This window comes from Brassica napus, chromosome C3 (genome assembly GCF_020379485.1).
Source record: "Brassica napus cultivar Da-Ae chromosome C3, Da-Ae, whole genome shotgun sequence".
Taxonomy (NCBI): domain Eukaryota; kingdom Viridiplantae; phylum Streptophyta; class Magnoliopsida; order Brassicales; family Brassicaceae; genus Brassica; species Brassica napus.
The window spans coordinates 14,919,218-14,936,035 of NC_063446.1; the positions used below are offsets into that span (position 1 = coordinate 14,919,218).

Genomic DNA, 16,818 nt, shown 5'->3' on the forward strand with positions numbered 1-16,818 from the left:
CCAAAAAACGAACAAGTTGGAAAAAAATTCGGACTCGATGGTATTTTATATAGTGCCCACACTTGACGTGCTGGAGGACATTCAAAAAACACATGATTAATTGATTCCTCCGGGTCTCCGCATCGAGCACAACAAATTTCCCCTTGTATTCCTCTCCCCCGCAGATTCTTCATTACCGCTATACAACCTGAAACGAGTTGCCATAAAAAGTGCTTCAACTTCGGTGGGCACCGCACTTCCCAGCAGAAAGCTTTTAACGGATCCACTGTGGGTCCATAAAATTATGGTGGTTTTTCCTTATCAGGATATACCCGTTCCACCTGATACCCTGATTTGACCGAATATTTCCCATTATTAGTGAAATGTCATCCATTCCTATCATCCATCTGATGTCTACTTAATGGAATACTTTCAATAATTTGTGCATCATGAGGATCCACCAAAGCCCTGATTTCCTCAAGATTCCAAGTTCGGGATTCCAAATTAATGAGGGAATCCACTGTGAGATCCGGGTAACTGTTGTGAAGATTTTTGTTTGCTGGTCTCGGGCGAGTGGCTGGGATCCAAGGATCATTCCATACGGAAATAGATGAACCTGTTCCCACCCTTTTAATTAGTCCTTTACAAACCAGAGATCTAGCAGAGATCATACTTCGCCAGCCATATGACGGGGAGTAAGATCGGATCGGTTCAAGGGGTGAAGCATTCCTATAGTACCGTCCTTTAAAGACTCTAGAGAAAAGAGTGTTTGGTTTCTCAATCAGCCTCCACAGTTGCTTTCCAAGCATCGCCGTGTTAAAATCCATAAGATCCTTAAAACCTAATCCACCATTGTCCTTGGGGAGGCATAACTTATCCCATGATTTCCAATGCATGCCTTTTGTGCTCCCTCCTGGACTCCACCAAAATTGAGCTACTGCACTCGTTAATTTTTTAACAGTAGCTTTTGGTAATCGATAAACAGACATGACATGATTTGGCAGAGCCGTAACCACCGACTTAATAATCACCTCCTTCCCACCTTTAGTAAAATATCTAAAAGTCCATCCATTTACCCTCTTATTTAAACGTTCTTGAACAAATCCGAACACTTGGACTTTAGATCCCCCAAGGCTTTCGGGTAACCCTAGATAAGATCCCATTCCTCCTAAATTCTGAATACCCAAAATATCCCTCAACTCTTGTCGACTGGACTCTTCAATCTTATGACCAAATTGAATTGAAGATTTCTGAAAATTTATTTGTTGCCCGGAAACAGCCTCGTACTCTTTTAAAATCCTGAGAATAGCTTGACATTCTTCTCTGTTTGCCTTGCAAAAGAAAAGGCTATCGTCGGCAAATAACAAATGCGATATTGCCGGACAAGCTCTTGCTACCTTCATACCGGTTAATTGTTTTACCCTCTCCGCTTTTTTTATATTCACAATTAAAGCCTCAGTACACATAATAAATAAATACGGAGACAAAGGATCCCCTTGACGTAGACCTCGCTGGGGAATTATAAGGCCTCACGGCTGGCCGTTGAGGAGGACCCTATATTGAACCGAAGAGATACATTCCACCATTAAATTGATCCAGCGAGGATCAAACCCCATTTTGTTAAGAAGGGCCTCAATAAAACGCCACTCTATCCTATCATACGCCTTGCTCATATCCGTTTTAATGGCCATAAATTTATTTCGACATGACTTATTTGTTCTCAGACCATGAAATATTTCCTGAGCTATTAGAATATTATCCGATATTAACCTTCCTGCCATAAAAGCCGATTGCGTCTCTGAAATTAATCGGGGGAGGCAAATTTTAAGTCGTTGACACAGAACTTTCGATATAATCTTGTAACCTACATTGCATAGACTTATCGGCCGTAGTTCCATCATCTTTGTAGGTCTCTCTACTTTTGGAATCATGCAAATATTAGTAATATTTAATCGTGGATCCAAGTTTCCTGTAACCAAGAAATTATTCACCATCTCAACCAAGTCCTTCTTAATAATATGCCAGGAGTGCTGAAAAAACAGGGTTGTCATTCCATCCGGGCCTGGCGCTTTCTCTGGATGCATCATGAATAAGGCCTGACGAACCTCTTCCTCTGTTGATGTTCTCAATAGTATCTGATTCATTTGGGGGGAAATAGACGGCACTATCTCATCCAGAAAATTATCAAAGTCCGTTGGGTTTGTAGTACTAAAAAGACCATCAAAATAATCCACCGCCACCTTCTCAATCCCATTTTCCTTGTTCATCATGGAGTCCCACTATTTTATTACGGACCCTACGCTGCTTTGTCAGAGCATGGTAAAATTTGGTATTAAGATCTCCAGATGAATGCCACATATTTTGGCTTTTCTGATGCCAATATTCCTCTTCATCTTTATACGCCTCTTGTAACTTTCTGGATACTTCAAGGATGTCCTCTTGTGATCTACTATTATCTGACTGGACCTCCTCAAGTGCATGTTGAAGATCTTTAATTTTATCCTTTCCATATGGTTGATTATCCTTTCGCCATGATGAAATTTCATGACGACAATTACTAATTTTTGTAACAACATCCTCCAGCTGTCCTTCATGATTTTCTGTCCATCCTGCCACAATTGATTCCATAAGCCCCTCTTGGCCAATCCATCTCTTATCAAACCTGAACTGACCTCTTTTTTTCCTGAATACCTTATCCTCCAAAAAAGCTATCACAGGGCGATGATCAGAGCCCACCATCCTCAAATATTCTGTGTAAGAACATGTGAACAGTGTATGCCACTCCTCATTTGCCAAGGCCCTATCTAATCGACACCTGATCGTCATTGCTCCTTTTCCTTTACCTCTCTTTGCTTGCCATGACCATTTATTACCGCGAGCCGGAAATTCTAGTAGACCACTATTCCTTATCATATTGTTAAAGGGTATGAATGAGGTGGCACTTCTCAGGGATCCCCCATCCTTTTCATGATTTCCAGTAATCTCGTTTAGATCTCCAATAATAAACCATAGTTCAGAGCGTGATAATCCATACCGAGTTAGTCTCTCCCAGACCTGTTCTCGTAACTTTTGCACCGGGTCTCCATAAACAAAAGTAAGAAAAACTTGTTTTCCTTTGACCACCGCCTCAATATCTATCCTTTGACCAATACCTCAATATCTAACCAATACCTCATGGCATATTCCACATGAGATTCAATAAAAAATTCTTTAAAATATGGCCATATATATCTCCGCATATGACCGTAACACATTTGTATGAACATTTTGGTATTCAAGCTAAGGATCCAAAGGCTATAATATGATCTGAGGAACAAACCCAACCTCAAAATCAAAACCGACGATCCACTCCACCAACCAAAAACCAAATTTACCCACTGCTGCATCAATAACCATGGGCACCGGGTGCCCCACCTGTAGACAGTGCGTGAGCAGGCCATCTTAAGGAAGAAGACCCTATGATACCAAGAATCAGCAACAATATAATATATACAAAGCAAAGCACTCCTGTTCCTCATGTATCCATAACCCAGCCACATCCCTTCAAACCAACTATAAACCTCTATATACTTAGGTCTATAACCCGTAGCATGCTTCAGTTCTCTCACGAAGAGACTAGAACCTACAGTAACAAAGCCAGACTCCATACACACACCACCAACAAAAGAAAATACCATTTTTATTCCAGAACTTAAAAGATAACAAGAACAACAATTCAAAAAGATAAAACCACAGACCCTTGAAACCAAATAAAACATAGACGCTCATTAATCTCAGTGAATACTTTAAAACTTATTTCCCGCAAACCCCACATTCCTTGCATAGATGAAATGCTAATAAAACCTGATCCATAAAACTTAGGATTTTTGATTTGGCTCTTTCGGGTTTGAAGTTCCCTTGGCCTCCGGTGGCTTGCCATTGTTTCCGTAACGCGTAACTCCCTTGGAAGCAGCATGCTTAACCAGAGCATTAGCAATACGCATCTTGGTGCTTCCTACAGTGCTCGAAGTAGGCTTGAAAATTCGCTTTCGATTCCCTTGCTTCGACGGTGCGTCCCCTGCTCCCTTGCTTTCGCCCTTGTTAGTATCACTCTCCACTAGACCCTTTTCTTGTATAGGGACCTCATCTCCCTTGGCCAAAGCTTTCTCATCCTCTTCCTCCGAAAGAGTTTGAAAATCCTCTTCCGCCCCCAAATCGAAACCGCTTTCCAACAGGTTAGCCTCAAGAGCATCCATCTCCATATCATCATCCTCTACATGACCTTCCTGTTCCTCAAACAGACCATTTACTATTTGTAACCCCATACCCTCATCAGTAGGATCCGAGACTACCTCTGTTCCCTCTGCTTGAGTCCTAGCTAACTCCAACTGGAACTCCTGAGAAGGTGGATTCAGCGAGCTCTCATCAGATCACCTTAAACTCTCCTTCCTCCCTAGACTCCTCTCGTGTGCCAATGGGATTTCGTTGAGCACTTGTTTGACCAGAAGAGGGCCTAGTACGCGTCTCCTGATCACCAGATCGTACCTCCTCCCTTCTATAAGTTCTGTGGCTTGATCCCTCGCTATCACCTCTGCGTTTTCCTTGATGCTGAGCGCCTCTTGTGTTACTTCTCTCTGCTGCCTTGACCCACTTTGCTTCTGATATTACTTCTCTCTGCTGCCTTGACCCACTTTGCTTCTAAATAAATTACCACTCATCATTAAAATGAGTTAAATTTGTAAACTATATAATATTTTTATATAAAATAAATTTATAAACGTAGGTTAAACTTTTATATCTACAACTGCATATTATCTTTCTTTTTTTGAAATTCTCAAAAATATGTTGTTTAAAATGTTTATATACAATTTATAATAGTTTATAATAACCATTAGTTCATATACTATTTAAAAAATATATTATTAGGAAAATATGAAATTTTAGTAATTTATCAAAAATATTAATGACAAATCAATTTTTAATTATATTTTTTAATTATAACAAAATCTGTTGAAAAATATTTAGAAAATATTACCAAAAATTCAAATATTTTTATAAAATAATGTACTAATGTAGTAACAAAAAAAATTCAAAATTCAAGCCATCTTCCAAACTCAAAAATAGTAGTGTAACTTTTCAAAGTTTTCTGGACAAAATATAAAATTTTGAAAATAAATATTCAACCTCAAAATAATAATATTTTAAATTTTACAAAATATAAAATCGTAGATAATAAATAGGAAAAAATTTTAAATGCACTACGAAACCAAACTATATATGTTGTAAAAATTAAAGCAATATAATATTTTGAAATATTAATTAAAAATAAAATGAAAACTTAATATCATACAATACAAAAAATCTTATATCAATAAAATTTACTAAAATAATACGATAGATGCTACTATATATAAAATTTACTAAAATAATAGGGTTATAATATTTAAACAGTGTTTCTACTTATAAATCCCGTAAAATACTAAAATATTATATGTTAAACTATATTTTTTTAAACACAACATGTAAATATAAATTATCTTAAACATATCTTTTTCTATAATATAAATAAATAAATTTTAAGAATGTATTATATCAAAAATGTATATATTAAAGAGAAAACATATTTTGAAGAAGGTTATCTATTTAATTATTTCAAATTGTTATTTTATTGTACCTAACTAGAAAATATATTTGTAAGAAATAAAAATTAATAACAAAGTAAAAGGTATTAAATAAGTCACTATATATTAATAATACCGAATAAAAAATATAAACAATAATATTATAAAGTTACACAATATATAATAATAAAATAGAAATTATAAATTTAAAACATTTCTAACAATATAAAATTAATTTATAAAATGAAAAAAATATCCGCACGAACGTCACAACTTTGATTCATGTGTGATTTTTTTAAAAATGGATCTAATGGACATATTCCTAGAAAGTCATGTTACATTTAATCTCTAATCTTATCATTTAAATTTTGGGTCTACCATTAATTTTTATTGGGCTATCAATAATTGGATTTAAACAATAGATGATTCATTGGATTTATAGATAGTACAAATTTATAGATATAATTTAATATTGTAATACTATACCTACATATGTTAATTATTTAAATATTTGTCTATGTTAACTTTTAAAATTATAAAGATTTTTTTTTTTAAATAACAAAATCATATTATCTACCTATGATTAATCTTTACTACCTTAAACTAATGAAAACAAATTTTAAACTATATAGTTTGTTTTAAAAATTAAACAAAAACTAAATGTTTAATTATTTACTCGATAATATAAATCTATGAAGCGGAAAGTTTAATTTTTTAAAAACTTTCTAAATTTATGAAATGTTACAATATTTTTGAATATGATAATAAAAAATATTTTACTAATCTTTATATATATAGTTACGATTTTAATAATGAAATAATAATCCGAAAATATATATATATAGAAAAAGATACAAATACATGTGAAAGTTTGAAACAATCTATTCAATGAAAAAATATACCGTAAACTTATTATGTTTTAAAAATTGATAGACACATATATATTATAATATATATCAATTTAGAATTGAAAACAAAATGTTTATATAAAAATAAATGGAAACAAAAATCCGCGCGGTTGCGCGGTTCGAGATCTAGTTAAAATTTTATAACTAAAACAAGGAATAATATAGTATGTATTACATTTTGCGCCAAAAATCGACGCATTTAGTTAAAATCATCCATCGTTTCATTACATTACTAATACAACAATAGTATCATATGATAACGTTTCTCTTATTTTATCACTTTTATTATATTTCGAACATTGTTTCTTTCGTGAGACAAAGCTTAACAAGAGAGGTTATCTCCAGGTTCAACTCCAAGCTTACCACAGTAGTCACGGAAATATCCAATCCTTTTCTCGACCGTTGCAGGATTTCTTCCGCTACACTCCATACCATTTATAGCTCTAATGGTCGCTCCAAAGCCCTGGTTAAATTTCCCCTTAACATTAGTGGTCCAGAACCAGAAAGCGGTTTTGAAAGCAAGAGCTGGGTCTTGAGCCACTTTCTCTGGGGAAGCCAATATGTTCTCGTTTAGGTCTCTGCCACATTGACCGTAGTTGTAGTTCCAGGAGAGCTGGATCGGACCACGACCATAGTAGCCCTTTCCTGGTGCACATGGGAAGTCTGTGTTCTCTTTGTCGCAATAGTCTTCAGCCTTGGCTGGTCCATCTATTTCCTCAATGTAGCACATGACTGCAACGAGGTATAACCAAATGGTTACAAAAACGAATTCTATTAGTTTTTTTTTTTTTGAACTTAAATTCTATTAGTTAGTGGCATACAAGCTAAACTAAAAATAAATAAACTAGATCGAACCAAAGTTATATATGTAAACCAATTAAATCAAGATAAACTAAAGCTATTATAATTACCTTAATAGAGTTTTATTAATTTTACATAATTTTTTTATATTTAGATCCAAAAATCAAAAATTAATTGTTTTGCAAATGAAATAACTGATCCAAACCAAAATAACTGAATGTCTAAAACCCTAAGAGATTTACTTACATTCTGTTTCATGAGTGACGTGAGCAAAGAACGCAGCGATCTCGCGTTTGGAGATGGAAGAACCGAAGCTCGGATAGGAGTTGGCTGCGGCAATGAAGGCGTTGTGAGAGTAAAACCCTTTACCTGCACAACCATCTCTTGCTTGGCTTATTATAGAGTTAAAGAATTCTGGTGTCACCGTTTCTTCAAGCGAAACGGCGTCTCCGCCTCCACCGCCACCGCCACCGCCACCACCGCCTTGGCAAGGGCCTTCACGACAGCCGTCGCCACAGTAGTCCTCTGTCTGACCACAGTAACCCCATTTGCTGCAGCAGAAGTCAGAGGCACACCCGCAGTTCTGGGAGGTCACTGGTTTGGAAACGGTTAGGATCAAGACAGAGAGAGTTGTGAGAAGGACTAATGGGTGTTTTTTTGTTGTGGATTTGGCGTTATTCGCCATTGTTTTTGATGTTGTTTGTATGTGTTTGGGACTTAGAGATGTATATTAGGTTGGTGTTTTATAGTGGACAATGGCACATCAAGCTGGTTGGGACGATGAGGGAGAGTAACGACCATTGTCGGATCCGTGAAGTAGACGTTGTGAGAGACAACTGTTTCTTGCTTTCCAAGTCAAGGTCAACTCATGTAAGACTTTTTGGTTTATAGACCATTTCGTTACGTAAGGAAATTTCCACACAAACATCAAAACGTTCATTTAAAAGTAATAAAATTCAATAATTTGTTTATGAACTGTTGATAAGAGTATTCTTCCTTTGTTTTGCCTATAGATTTTTGAAAGTAAAATTTGTAAATAAAAAACATCTGTAATAACATGGTGGGGAAGAAATTTAAACATAAAGCAAAATAAAAATTATGAGTCGATAAATTATCTATAAATTTTGATTCGATTCGTTATTCGTTTTGATTCGAACATATATCCGTAACTATTATCAATATCCGTAAAAAAACAAATCAAATCACAAATACTAATATTTTTAGAAACAATGATCAAATCTGATCTTATATGCACATATATATATATATATACATATATTTAAAAAAAATTATGTACAACTTTTATAAATGGATTTACCAAATATGACTTAAAACTTGATTTTGATTGCAAAAGTATACCCAAACTTGAATCAAATGCAAAAGTAACCCAAAAGCCTTGTGAAATTACAGTCAGACCCTTGTGACCAAACAAAAAAACAAAACTCATTTTTACGAATATAGTCTCGCTAAGTCTTCTGAGTCTTCTGAGATTCTGTTAAGTCTTCTGGACGACGTCCACAGAAGTCGTCTGGTATAGTTGATCTTAAAAATAATTTATAAATTTTGTAAAAAATATTTTGATAAGCGAAAATTAAAATCATGTAATTATAAACAGTTTATCAAACATTGACGCCAACGACTTCCACGGAGGTCGTCTGGTAGACTTCTAGGAAGTCGTCCATTTAGGTTAGTTTTGCATTTGACCGGGTCCGTCCGACGACTTACATGGAATTCGTCCAATATAAGCAAGGTTTAACCATTATCTCGGAATAAAATTATGGACGACTTCAATGTAAGTCGTCGGACGGACAACTTCGTCTAGAAAAAAGTAAATTTTTTTGTTTTATTTTCAACTGCAAAACTAACGTGAGACGACTTACATATAACAAAATATTGATTTTTTAATTTTCTACTAGACGACTTACGTGTAATTCGTCCAGGAAAAGTCAAAATTTCTGACACAATCCGGGCAAATGCAAAACTAACCCGTTTACCCTAAACGACTTACATGTAAGTCGTCTCAAATTTTGTTTTAACAAACAAAGATGGACGACTTCCATGTAAGTCGTCTATAAAAACACATTTTAAAGTCAATTGCAAAACTAACCTCTGCATTGACCAGAAGACTTCCATTTTAGTCGTCTACAGCCATACCAACAGATCTGGGAAAAAACTGATTTCATAGTTTCAACCAGTGAGATAACTTATTTAGCACACAAAAGTCTTCTCCAAGCACCCAGAATCTCAAACAAAAGTGACCCACCAAGAATCATAAGCTTCAATGGCTCTATGAACCATAAACTTTTTAGAATCAAAATCTTGGGTTTTTTGGATGAATATGGAGAGAAAGTAAAGAGATGTTGTTTTTAGTTCATTAGAATTGAGAAAGAAAAAGTGTATATCGATTTTTAGGTGCATTAAGAGCTTCAAATTGGTTGTTCATGGTGGTTGGTGTATTGATGGCAATGACAATATTGTGAATACTTGAGGAAGATGAGGGTGATAGAGTAAAATATGCATTTTCAAAAACAAAGAAAAAAAATGTGATGGCATTTTCGTGAATAATCTGAATTTTGAGGATGAAAGAGGCAAGTCAAAGTTCCAAAAAAAAAACATTGGTTAGTTTTGGGTTTGACTTTAAGTTTTGAGTCATATTTGCAAAAACCCATTTTTCTCCTATTATATATTATATTTTTAAAATATTTTTATTTAAGAAATTTATTATATTAGTTATTAGAATTTTTTAAAAGTAAATATTTTATTATTTTGTAATAAATAATATTATTTTATATTATTTTGGATTTTTTTAATTGTATATATCGAATCGGATATTTGATTAAAAATCTAAAAAAAATTCTGGATATCCATGACACCAAATATCCGCATAGCTATGGTTTAAATCTGATAATTGATTATTTGTATGAAACATATCGGATCATGAATACCTCCAGAAAGACGGATATTCCATCTGTGTCCACTTCTATATTAAGAAATATATTTGTCAATTAGAAAAACTACTAAAATATGGTTTTCAGTTTTTATGTTTTCTCAAAATATGGCTTCACTTGAGTTCTACAGATTACTGATTTTTATTAGTATAGTCGTTTAATATAATCCATATTTAAATATGTTAATGTATGTGTGGGTTATATATGACAAAGAAATTAAAACATCTTAACCAGATCAATAAAATAAATATTGGTACAAAACTACTTAAACTCATTTAGAAATTAAAACATCTCTTTTTTTTGAGAAAGAAATTAAAACATCTTAACCAGATCAATAAAATAAATACTAAAGATGACATAAAAATAATTACGGAGTTATGATCCCCAAATCACTACCAAGAGCATTTCCAAAAATGAATTCTATTTTGAAGTGTTTCCAAAACTCTATATTTGAAGTTTAAATGTGTTATTCTCAAAGAGCAAAACTTCAAACTTAACTTCAAAACTATTTGTATTTTATAATATGGTCCTTATATTTGTCATAACTAATTTGAATTCATAAGACTTTTGTAAATAACTAGCACATATATAAACATATTACAACAATATTAATTAATAAAAGATAAAATTTTAAACAAAATAACTTAATTAATATTAAACTTCAAGAAAAATACCATTTTATTCCATAAAGTGATTTTCGTAATGCATATATGATCTACTAGTGCATTTCGAAGTAAAAATAGCTCTTCTCATTTTTAATTTGTAGAATAGAGATAAAAATTGTTGAAACTGAGAGATATTAATACTTGTAAATTCATTAGATAAGAACAAGAAAGTAAAAATAGAAACATAAAATATTGCTAAAAGACTAATTTTTATCGATGATATTAATACTCGTGAATATATTCAATATGAACAAGAAAGAATTGTACGAAAAGACATCATCATCAACAACAACAACAACAACCATCTTCAATTACACAAAAAAATTGGACAATATTTGAAAATTTTTAAGGTTCCGGATCAAACTTACCTAACTATTAGTGCTGTTGTAATATTTAAATCTGTGTAATAGTTATGTCTTCATGTAATTTTTTTTAAGTTTTATTGTTAAGTTTGTTTTGTATATTTTTGTTATCTAAATCTAGTTTTAAATATTTTAAATCTTCTTTTAAAGTTTTATTTAATTTTATGTGTAAAATATTTATGAGATATAATTTTTATAAGGATTAAAATAATAAACAAAAAAGTATTTTTGAATTATAAATGTGATGTGTAATTGTAGGGACCAAAATATAAATAAAAATATGAAACTTCAAATTTGAAATTTTGAGAAGTGAAACTTCAAATATAGAGTTTCAATTGAAGCTTTGAAGTTTTTTTTTGTTCATATTTGAAGTCATAGAGAGTATCTTAGATTTGAAATTATAAAGTGTATTATTATAAAATGTATTTTAGAGATGCTCTAACAAAATTCGCTATAATCTCTCTCGAGAGAGTACACAGCCGATAATCGTCGTCATCTCACAATCCAAAGACATTTATTTTATGTTTATTTACTTCTAGAAGGTTATGTGTCTTATGCCCTGTTAGAAACTACGCTAGGCGCTAGTCGGGCGGCAATCCTGGGCCTAGCGAGTTACCGAAAAATCGGGGATTAAGCGGGGTATACGCGGGGATTAGTTTTTATATGTTTTAAATTATAAATATATGTATACATACCATTACATGTGAATGTTTAACGAATAATCAACATAGCTCAGTGGTTTACTTAGCAATTGTTGCAGTAAGAGGTGTGGTGTTCGATTCTACTCTGATGCAACCTTTCTTTTATTTTAAGTAGCACAAGTCAGAAAAAAAAAATTAGAAACCAGTGGCATTTGTCCCACATCGACTAATTCCTTAGAAGAGGAGCCTCAAAGTCTTCTATAAATACATAGAGGAGATCCCAGCTCAACTCAAGCAAATGGGCTGTCTTATGGCCCAAACATTTGTCTTCAAAATCCAAAATTTTACTGTTCAAATTGGTCTTTTTGTCCGATTTCTGGACAATTAGGCGGCGATTAGTCGGGTTTTAAGTGATTTATTGCTTATCCGACTTATTGTAACGAATTGGCTAAAACCGCGGCGGTGCACCACCGACGAACGCCTATGCGGACGCCTAGGCGGCTGCACGTCCGAGTTTTAGAACAGAGGTCTTATGTGCCAGACCCAGTCCATTCAATATCTATGTAAGAAATAAAAGTTTTTTTTGGGTTATCTGGCTGAGGTATTTCCGTTAGAAAACATTCAAATATAAAAGAGTTGAATAATGAAATTTGTATTACTATTTTTATTTGCTTTCTTCAACCAAAAATAGTAATTTACTAGTATAAAGAGTTGTGTGAAACTGTGAAAGCGATTGGAATAATTTTACTTTTCCAGAACGCTCCAATATGTCTTATCGTATAATTGTAATCATTCAAACCGCTTAGACCGTTCCGTTCTGTTTGACTACCGCACCGTTTACTATTCTTCTTAAAAAAATCTCCTTGAGACTTTGACAACGCACCGTTTCGTTTACTATCAAATGCAATTTTTTCTTGCGTTTAAATACAATCTTTTTGTACCAAGATACCAACTCTTGCGAACATACCTAAGCTAAGCAGATACCGTATATGTATGAAAACAAATCTTTATTTTACTTTATAATTCGATTCATTTTCACAAGATTACATGTTTAATAACTTCTTTTTTTATTTCACCTAAAACACTCACTTGTCACACATCTCGTCTATGTTCGAAGACTTTTCAACAAGTGACATTGGCACCAGAATCTACACCAAGCTGCCCACAATAGTCTCTATAGTACCTAATCCTTGCATTTACTGCACCCAAGTTCCTACCGTTACACTCCAAACTGCTGATAGCTCTTATGGTGGCTCCAAATCCCTGGTTCAGCACAGGCCTCACGCTCTTCATCCAAAACCACATAGCCGTCCTGAAGGCCACAACTGGCTTACTACTGACCAGCTCAGGCTGGCGTAAAAGGTCGAGGCCGAGACTCTGGCCACACGGTCCGTAGTTATAGTTCCATGATCGTAGGAGCGGACCACGACCATGGTAGCTCTTTCCCGGTGCACATGGATATTGCCTGTTGCTCTGGTCGCAAAATGAACGTGACGCTCCGTTTATCTCCTCTATATAGCAGAAGTCTGTGCAATATAGATATGCAAACGAAACATAGTGGTTAGTACTTAGGAACAAACGGACCAATTGAGATCAAATCAAATGCTCAATTTTTATAATATCCAAGATTTGAGGTATGCATGAATCTCTTACATCTAGATAATATGATTGTCACAAACTTTTGTATGCTATAGTAGTTTAATAATTATGTGTACATTTCAAACACCATTGTAAATGCAAACGTAAAGAATAATTGTTTCCATAGTCTTTAGTCTACTATTGTATCTTGCCACTCTTGGTCATCCGAACTGGTCATGGGTAACATTGGCCTATTACCTCTCAAATTTATAAAATAGTTTACATAAATATAAGCTCTCAAAATTAATTTATTTTCTAACTTTTTCGTAAATTACCTATCCCCCAAAATCAGGACGTACCCATGTTGGTCATCAAAATAGAAGTATAAGTTTAACCCAAGAAAATTCTTGATATATAAAAAAAAAAGGACATAGAACCGGAAAAAGATTCTTACGTCCAGTCTGGTAAGTGAAATGAGCAAACATGGTTGCAATTTCACGTTTAGTAACAGAATTAGCAACGCTAGGGAAAGTAGTGGTGGCGTTAATGAAAGAGTCACGGGTATAGAATCTTTTTCCGGCGCAACCATTACCGGCTTGGTTAATGATGCCGTCAAAGAATCCTTGTGTCACAATGTTACCAACAGCATCAGCACCAGATGACGTATTCCACTGCCTCTACAAGGACCTGATCGGCACGTAGGACTACAGTGAGCGGCTGTGGTACCGCAATAACCGAACTGACTGCAACAGACGTTTGGGGGGCAGTTACAGTTTTGAGACTTGACGATTTCAGAGTAGAAACTTAATAGGGAGAGGAGAAGGATTAAGGAGATTTTTTTGGAAGCCATTTTTTAGGTAGTTGTTGCCGTGAGAGAGTTTCTATATAGGGAAAGATATTGGGTAGATTGGTCATTTCAGGGAGTAATACATAGTGATTTTTTTCATTTATTTTATTTTATCCTTAACAATTTGGATATAGTATAACTTTTTATATAAGTTTCTGGAAAAAATATATTAAATAAAGTATTTTTTTTTTAAAATAACATAGTATAGAGTCAAATATAACTATAAATAGTATAAATGTAGAAAAATATTTTTTTTTTTTAAATATAGCGATATGTACTAAAATATGATATATAGAAAGTTATTTATAAAATTATGATATATATATATATACACTCCACAAATTCAAAGTACTATTTACCTCCTCAAAATTTAATGGAATAAGAATCTACCTCTCAAAAAATAATGGGTTGAAAAATTATTGGAAATTTTTTAAGTAAGCTCCAGTCAACTTCCTAACATCCAGCCCTAAGAAAAACAATCAAATATAAAATATGTATGGGATCTCTCATCTCTCTACTTTATCTGTACTATTTCTCCAAAGCCGCCCTTATAAGATGAATTCGCACAATGCACATGTATAATTTTTGGCACCATGTGAAGCGTTGGGTCCATTATCGTGCCGTACTTCGATGCATTTCTATTTTAACTCCACAAGAAGTGGCTCTTCATGGGCCAGTACCATTATTTTGACTCTCTTGATTAGTAGTTACCTTCTTCAACCCTTTTCATCGTTTAAAGGCTGCAATGAACCAATGTTACTACGGTGAATATGAAATTTTCTTGGCCTGTGGATTTAAGGTTGATTGGTTGCAAGTTGCAACTAAGAATTTCAAGCTTCAACTTAATTAATTAAAAAAAAAATTAAAATGGCAGAATATAATGTCCTGATAGCAAAAAGGACCCCTGAAAGTTTTTCGTAAAACAATAGATTATGGAGAGAAGTTCAAAGTCTATGTGTAGGTTTAAGAAAAAAATGACTTTTCAATTTACTTGGGTCAAAAGTACGTAATCTCATATCTAGAAAGAGAATGAAAGCAAGTGACGTAGAACAAAACACAAACATCATCTTGGAAGTTGGAACAAAGTTCCAAAGATCATCCCTAAGAACAAGAAAAGGTAGCCCGAAATAGCAGCCTCAAAACCATCCCAATTAAAGGAAAGGTCATAACGTTTACACGCATTCCTTTTCTTTATGTTTGTTCATACAGATGGCATGGTTGGCATCCATGGCAGAAAGAGATAAACTTAGAATACTAAGGCATGTATGTACTGATGTACATAACAAGACGTCAGAGCATACGGCTCCTAGTACCATATTTATATAAATGGATATTTTATGCTTGAGTTTTTTCATACTTTCTATAAAAATTCGTATTTCAATCAAGAATACTAGTCAATTGTAATTTGAAGGATGAATCAAATTTGAACCAACAAGAATGGCATCTACACATGATCCTACCTCTAGCTAGTGATGAATTTTAGTGGAAATTACTAGATTACGTATTTGTTGACTTCATGAATAATTAACATTAAAAATGTCATGAATAAGACCATCACGCATAACTCAAAGCAGAGAGGAACTTTTGTTGCTGGTCGTAGAGTTCTCTCCCAGGCACTATCCCCGAGGCGTTGACATGTGGAGCAAAGCGTGGATCTTGAGGATTGTGACAACACTCCTAACTTCCCCCTTTTAGAAACTTTTTCAAATCTGTTAGAACTTTCTTCCACCAAACCCTAGTTCTTTTCTCTAAGAAGCATCTTCCAAGCAACTTTCCCCATCTTTTGACAATCTGGATCCTCCTACCACCAGATCTACACCGCCTCAACCCAATCTCCAACTCTCATTGTGCTTGATCTACTCCCTCAGTAACCAAATCCCGCTTCGTTTACACCCCACTTACCGCCCCCAAGTGCATACTTGGAGTCGACAGTTCTACTCCTCCAGTATCCAACGGTTCATTCCCAGGGCCTCCTGAGGGTGATACTCTCTTCTGGCGCAAGGCAACATGAACAAACGCTTCTCAGCTATGGAAAAAGGTAAAGGACTGGCGCAGCCGTCACAAAATCAGGGTCTTAGAAGAATGAAAGCTCCATACCTGGATACAACAGATCTGGTCAAAGACAACTCTCTCACCCTGATAGGGAGATTCACAAACCCTCAAGAACAGCGTATGAGGGCCCTGATTCCGTCACTCCCCAGGAAATGGAACCTAAGAGGAAGAGCGGTAGGGTCAGATCTTGGCCACGACTGCTTCCAGTTTCGATTTGAGAGGGAAGATGATCTCCAGAGCGTACTTGATAACCGACCATACCATTTTGACTATTGGATGGTGATTCTCCAAAAATGGGAACCGGTCATCTCCTCATCCTTCCCGGCGCAGATCCCCTTTTGGATAAGAATCAAAGGGCTCCCTCTCCACTACTGGCACGATAAAGTCATCTGTGAAATAGGACAGGAATTGGGGACATTAGAGAACCATGAACTCAC

At 34.5% G+C, this 16,818-nt stretch overlaps 1 protein-coding gene and 1 pseudogene across 1 annotated transcript; both read right to left on the reverse strand.

Moving 5' to 3' along the window:
- Nucleotides 1-6,639: 6,639 nt before the first annotated feature.
- Nucleotides 6,640-8,023, reverse strand: LOC111204439 (endochitinase CHI-like). Its single transcript, XM_022699158.2, has 2 exons — nt 7,535-8,023; nt 6,640-7,219 (listed from the first exon to the last, which is right to left on the reverse strand). Exons 1-2 carry the CDS (start codon nt 7,971-7,973, stop codon nt 6,810-6,812), a joined length of 849 nt encoding a protein of 282 aa, XP_022554879.1. The 5' UTR covers nt 7,974-8,023; the 3' UTR covers nt 6,640-6,809.
- Nucleotides 8,024-12,202: 4,179 nt separating this feature from the next.
- LOC106384011 lies at nt 12,203-16,818 on the reverse strand (annotated as a pseudogene).

Coding starts and splice junctions, on each gene's coding strand:
- LOC111204439 (XM_022699158.2), bottom strand. CDS start 7,973: ATGGCGAATAACGCCAAATCCACAACAAAAAAACACCCATTAGTCCTT. Junction 7,220..7,534: donor CGTCACTCATGAAACAGAAT/GTAAGTAAATCT, acceptor ACCTCGTTGCAG/TCATGTGCTACATTGAGGAA.